This window comes from Trichomycterus rosablanca, chromosome 1 (assembly GCF_030014385.1).
Source record: "Trichomycterus rosablanca isolate fTriRos1 chromosome 1, fTriRos1.hap1, whole genome shotgun sequence".
NCBI classification, from domain to species: Eukaryota; Metazoa; Chordata; class Actinopteri; order Siluriformes; family Trichomycteridae; genus Trichomycterus; species Trichomycterus rosablanca.
Window position 1 is genome coordinate 74,367,794 of NC_085988.1, and position 5,949 is coordinate 74,373,742.

Sequence of the window (5,949 nt, forward strand, 5' to 3'; positions counted from 1 at the left end):
GCTTTTCATTCATCGCTGCTGGTGTTTTAACATGCCTGTGTGGCATACTGTTCTATTTTAAAAGCACACCTTTTGTTCCATTACAAGAGGACACTGTGGCCTTCAGACATGCCGGACATGGATGGATAACGTGCAACGTGTCCGCTAAACATACGCACACACACATACACACACACAAATACACCTCCCACTGTTCGTCTGCCCCCACTTACCCTCAGTGCCCTGGCAGCTGCCTGTTTGTCACATTATTGAGCGGGGTGACAAAAGATTAGCACGCTAGCATGTCACACCAGTGAGTATAGCTGAGCAGCTGTCTCCTAGATCTGGACAAACACACACCAGTAACTAATGAGGAAAAAACATCCACAGCATCAGTTAAACTTCTGCTAAACAGTTAAACAGACTGTAGGGTTTTTGTTTGCAGCCATCTAGTCTTACCAGCCTCCAAGTTCCTGCCAATAAGAAGCCCCCGCACATCATGATGCCTCCACCACCAGCTTTACCTTAATGATGTATTAGCCAAGTGATCTGCAATGCCTGTTCTTCACCAGACACAGTGCTTGCAGTTCTACCCAAGTGTTCCCCAAGAGAATCCTTTTCCTAATGTTGCCAGCGTCCTTTGTTCATGACCATTTACCAATCCAAGTGAGCTGTCATATACCTTTAACCCTACCTAACAACTGTTGACACCATACACCCCATAAAGAGCCCATTTATGAAGTGCTTCAGAGATGGTTGTCTGCCCAACAGGCTCTTCAAATTCTGAACTAGACTTTTGTAGATCTTTTAGAGTGACTGTTGGGTTCTTTCCTACCTTCCCCACCAAGGCCCTTCCTGCACAGATGCCCCATTTGACCACGCAACCAACTCAAAAGATTAAAGATTCAAGTTGTAAATTTTCTATCATTTTAAAATAATTAGCGCCACTGTGGTTCTGGAAAAAAAAAACTCAAAGCCTTAGAAGTTGTTTATATCCTTGCCCTGATCTGTGTCTTGCCACAATTTGATTGTGGAGATCCACAGGCAGTTCTTTGAACTCAGTTGGTAAATTGTGGTCCCTTATGACCACATATATTTATATTAAATCAAATATATTATATTTGATTTTACATGATTTTACATGATTTGATATGATCATTAGTATATATAATGTGCCATTTTTACCCACCATAATGCCACAATTATAACACGTTGTAACAAGCTTGGCGCAACCATGCATCTTTCTAGATTTGGACATCCCACCAAATTAGACATCCAGACAAGAAGGGTCTTGGTCAGGAAGGTAAGAAAGAATTGAACCTCATCAAACATCTGTGAAGAGACGAATATTGCGAATATTACAAATATTGAGAGGATTTGCCATAAAGAGCCTGTTCAGGGTATGATTCCAATGTTTACCCGTCACGGCCCGTTGTGGCCCTGACCAGGATGAAGTGGTTGATGGAAAAAAACATGAATGAAAAAAAATGACTGGTGCCTTTGAGTCAACTTTAAAAGTGGGTGGAGGTTTGGGTTATCAGTGGAAAGGTTGAGAGTTCGAATCCCAGCTCTGCCATGCAGCCACTTTGGCTAATTTTGGGATAATTTTGTTGTTTTTGTCTTTTTCTGCTTTAAAAGCGTTTTTATGTCTTAGATTTGCTGTATTTAATTCTTAATTCAGGCCTGTGGTAGCCTAGTGGGTAGAGCTTTGGGCTATCAACCGGAAGATTGGCGGTTCAAATCCAGGCTCTGCTATGTAGCCACTGTTGGGTCCTTGAGCAAGGCCCTTAACCCTGTCTGCTCCAGGGGCGCCGTAAGTTGGCTGATCCTGCGCTCTGACCCCAGCTTCTAACACCAGCTGGGATATGCAAAGAAAGAATTTCATTGTACTGTACACCTGTATATGTATATATGACAAATAAAGGATATCTTTCTTCTTTCTTTCTTTCTTTCTTTCTTAATTGCCTTCTTTTATTCTCCAGGAATGGGTCACTAACTTTTCCAAGAAGCCATGGCACCAGGGACCAAGTGAAAGCACCATCTTCTTTATATATGAATCAATTCTACCAAAAATAGTCCACATTTCTAACTGCCCAGACATCTTAAAAAAGCAAGGAACAGAGAGTTCTATTTTCTCCCCCACTTGAAGGCCTCTGTCATGTATGATCGTAATTACAGAGCAGTGCTTCACATAAAGATCAGTCTAAAACACATTCACATTGACCTGAATACAGAGAAATCATCCTGTGACTATTTCATTTAGATAAAGATGGATAAGATGTATTTAAACACTTTACATATTTTACACATCATTAATTTTTATTCTTTAAGCTCTTCTCTGCTAGTCACCCTTTACACTTTTAATTTAAGCCAAGCTTCACAACTTTGTATTTTATTCATGATCACAGACCAGGGCAGGATGAATCCGATCACCATAGAGTAGTGTGTTTTTACTTTTGTCATAATGACACATTTAATAGTAAAACTATGGTCTTAATAATATATGTTAGCACATAGTGTATGTTTGTAATTATATATTTTATATGTCGCCACTTTATATGAAACATTCTTGCTTTTCTTATCAGTAATAAGATTTATTAAGAATTTTACTCTGAATACATTCATAAACATTCCATGATTTTTATTACAGTATTTCCTGTATTCATTTTTATTTCAAGTGCTTTATCAGGCAGTATATTTGACTTGATATATTTTGAGTTCTAATAGATTGAAATGCTTCGCTCTGCACTGAAAAGGGAACATTCTGTACTTCCTGATGAAAATTAACAAAAAAACCTGTGACTATGACACATATTTCTTTGCATATAATGCTTGCTCTATTATAAGTAAAGCTTTATTATTAGGAAAGCACGAGTGTGTTTAGTAGGTGAAAGGACAGATGGCTCAGAGCCATTACTGAGGACCAATTTATGTTGTTTCTAGAGTAAAACATTAGTAGTTTTCAAGTAAGGGTGGGCAATATGGCAAAATTAATTACAGTCTTATGTAAAAGTTTGGACACACCAGTACACTTTCACTTTTTTCCTGTGTAAAAATAATTAGCACATACACTGATCAATCATAACATTGAAACCACCTCCTTGTTTCTACACTCACTGTCCATTTTATCAGCTGCACCTACCATATAGAAGCACTTTGTAGTTCTACAATTACTGACTGTAGTCTGTTTCTCAGTATGCTTTGTTAGCCCCTTTTCATGCTGTTCTTCAATGGTCAGGACTCTTCCAGGACCACTACAGAGTAGGTATTATTTGGGTGGTGGATCATTCTCAGTACTGCAGTGACACTGACATGGTGGTGGTGTGTTAGTGTGTGTTGTGCTGGTATGAGTGGATAAGACACAGAAGCACTGCCTACCTAGTTGGTCCACCTTGTAGATGTAAAGTCAGAGACGATCGCTCATCTATTGCTGCTGTTTGAGTTGGTCATCTTCTAGACCTTCATCAGTGGTCACAGGATGCTGCCCACGGGGCATGCTGGATATTTTTGGTTGGTGGACTATTCTCAGTCCAGCAGTGACAGTGAGGTGTTTAAAAACTCCATCAGCGCTGCTGTGTCTTATCCAATCATACCAGCACAACACACACTAACACACCATCACCATGTCAGTGTCATTACAGTGCTGAGAATGACCCACCACCCAAATAATACCTACACTGTGGTGGTCCTGGGAGAGTCCTGACCATTGAAGAACAGCATGAAAGAGGGGCTAACAAAGCATGCAGAAAAACAGATGGACTACAGTTAGTAATTGTAGAACTACAAAGTGCTTCTATATGGTAAGTGGAGCTGATAAAATGGACAGTGAGTGTAGAAACAAGCAGGTGGTTTTAATGTTATGGCTGATCAGTGTATCATATCCTTTACAGAGAATAAACTTATATATGACAATTTTGCATGGTTATTGCATGATAACAGTTTATTTGTTAATTTTGACATACTGAGGAAAATACATTGTGCCATAACACATGCCAACATTTAAATTTGTATGTTTTTTTCTCGATAATAATTAGACCAGTAAACTGTAATTATGCATGGTATTTGAATGAGGTGTGTAAACTTTTGCATAAGGCTGTATATAGCCAAAAATACATAACCACTTCTTCTAATTAGTGGTTCAGATAAGTCTATAGAATCGACCATACAGCCATACAATTACCATAGACAAATGATGACAATAGAAAGTTTTTACCCTAATAGAGTTCAGTTAGTTTGACAGTTAGTTTAGATTTAATTTCACCTTTGATGATGATCATATTTTTATGTTCGGTGTCCCTTTAGTGTTGTGATTTTATTCTTACACTTTCAGCAAGGATAATAAAAGGTGTTGTGATCTGCATCAACACAAATCAGTATCATTGTTTATGTCTGAAAATGTGAAAATTTGTGTGACAGTCATTTGTGAGACCAAGTTTTATCTCTTGTAATGTCTGTATTTGCATATTGAATCTTGACTCTTGATAGAAAATCTGTATTGGCAATATTGTGTGCATATTGAACCACCTTCTTACTACTTTGCCCATTTAGCTAATCATTCATATGAACCAACTTTTAAACGCTTTTATCAATGACTCAACAACAGCAATAAAAAGATAAATGTAAAACATTGACTATTGATGGTTTTAATAATTTTCAGCATTACTTATCAGTTCATTTGGACCAGGCATGATGTCACAAGGGGTAAAGTAGGTGCTGCACAATGTCATGGGTCCTGGGAAGCTGGATATGTTCCTCACCTCTGATCACTGCTTGTAAAGTGTTTGCCATCTTCATCCCAAAGTCTGTGTGGGTTTTGTCTGGCTGCCCTATTCAAAAATATTCCAAATATATGCAGATGATGGATTGGCTGTTTTAAAATGTCCCCAATGTGTGTTGGCCTACACAGAGCCATTCCCTTAATCCTATTGAACACATTTGATATAAATTGGAACTGTTGTTAAAAGTCATGCTGATGGTAACAGCTGTGCCAGGGGTTCGAATCCCAGGCTTGGCTCATAAATATGAAAGGCTCATGGCGTTACATGAATCTAGCCATTGAGAGTGGGAGGCACATATTAGTGCACCCTTAGTGCCGGTCCCAAGCCCGAATAAATAGGAAGGTCAGGAGGATCATCCTGTAGGAAAACTGTCCCGAATCAAATGTGGTTGAATGATCCGCTGTGGCGACCGCTAACAGGAGCAGCCCAAAAGGTTCATTCATCACACATTTACTAAAAAAGGTTATCTGGAGCTTTCTTGAAACTGTAATACTCTGCCCATTCTTTTTAAACATATTAAAATACTTGATAAATCTATCTTTAATAACTGTTCTTATCTTTAGGAATTGTTTAAGACTATCCAATATTACATGTCATGTTTTTTTAATGCATGAAAATGTGTTCACATAAAAAAGGTAAAACAGTGAACTGGAGTTAATTTAGATTTAAAAAATTGTTGCTCAGGTGGGCAGTGGTCAGAGACAGATAGCCCATCTCTGCTGAGGCAAGCTCCCACGCAGGCACAAACGGGTTCCTCATTAATGCTTAAACGGGTGTTTAAACAGGTTCCTTTTTAATGCTGTTCTCTGTGTGACTATGACTATGAAAGGTGAAGTGTGTTACTGCGCCGGGCACAGTGATTCCAGGTAAACCGGACCCACTGCAACCCTGACCAGAATAAAACATAAATAAAAAGAAGAAAACTAATTTATTCCAGGATGAAGTTGTCACATATATTACATATAGGTAAGTAGTAGTCCTGATTCTATTTGAACATCTTTTAAAGGCCTGGCCTAGTATGTGTATGACTCTGAGTGTTATGCCATGCTAAAGTTATATCACCTTTGATTGTCATGTGTACCACCCCCTTCCCCCGTTGACTAACAATAGACCCAGACATTGTCCAACCCAAATACAGCGCGGGGTCACATGGGCACACAGGTCTTGTATTAGGTTGGTTAGAGTTTGTTGA

At 38.8% G+C, this 5,949-nt stretch overlaps 1 protein-coding gene across 3 annotated transcripts in view; it reads left to right on the forward strand.

Annotated features, from left to right (window-relative positions):
- The window catches only part of cald1a (caldesmon 1a), a 117,263-nt gene extending 114,174 nt beyond the window's left edge, over positions 1–3,089 (forward strand). For all 3 annotated transcript variants that reach the window (XM_062996215.1, XM_062996206.1, XM_062996224.1), the window contains one exon: positions 1,962–3,089. In XM_062996215.1, coding sequence (XP_062852285.1) covers positions 1,962–1,975 — 14 coding nt within the window. In that variant the 3' untranslated portion in view covers positions 1,976–3,089. The remainder of the gene's footprint in view (positions 1–1,961) is intronic.
- Positions 3,090–5,949: the final 2,860 nt, after the last annotated feature.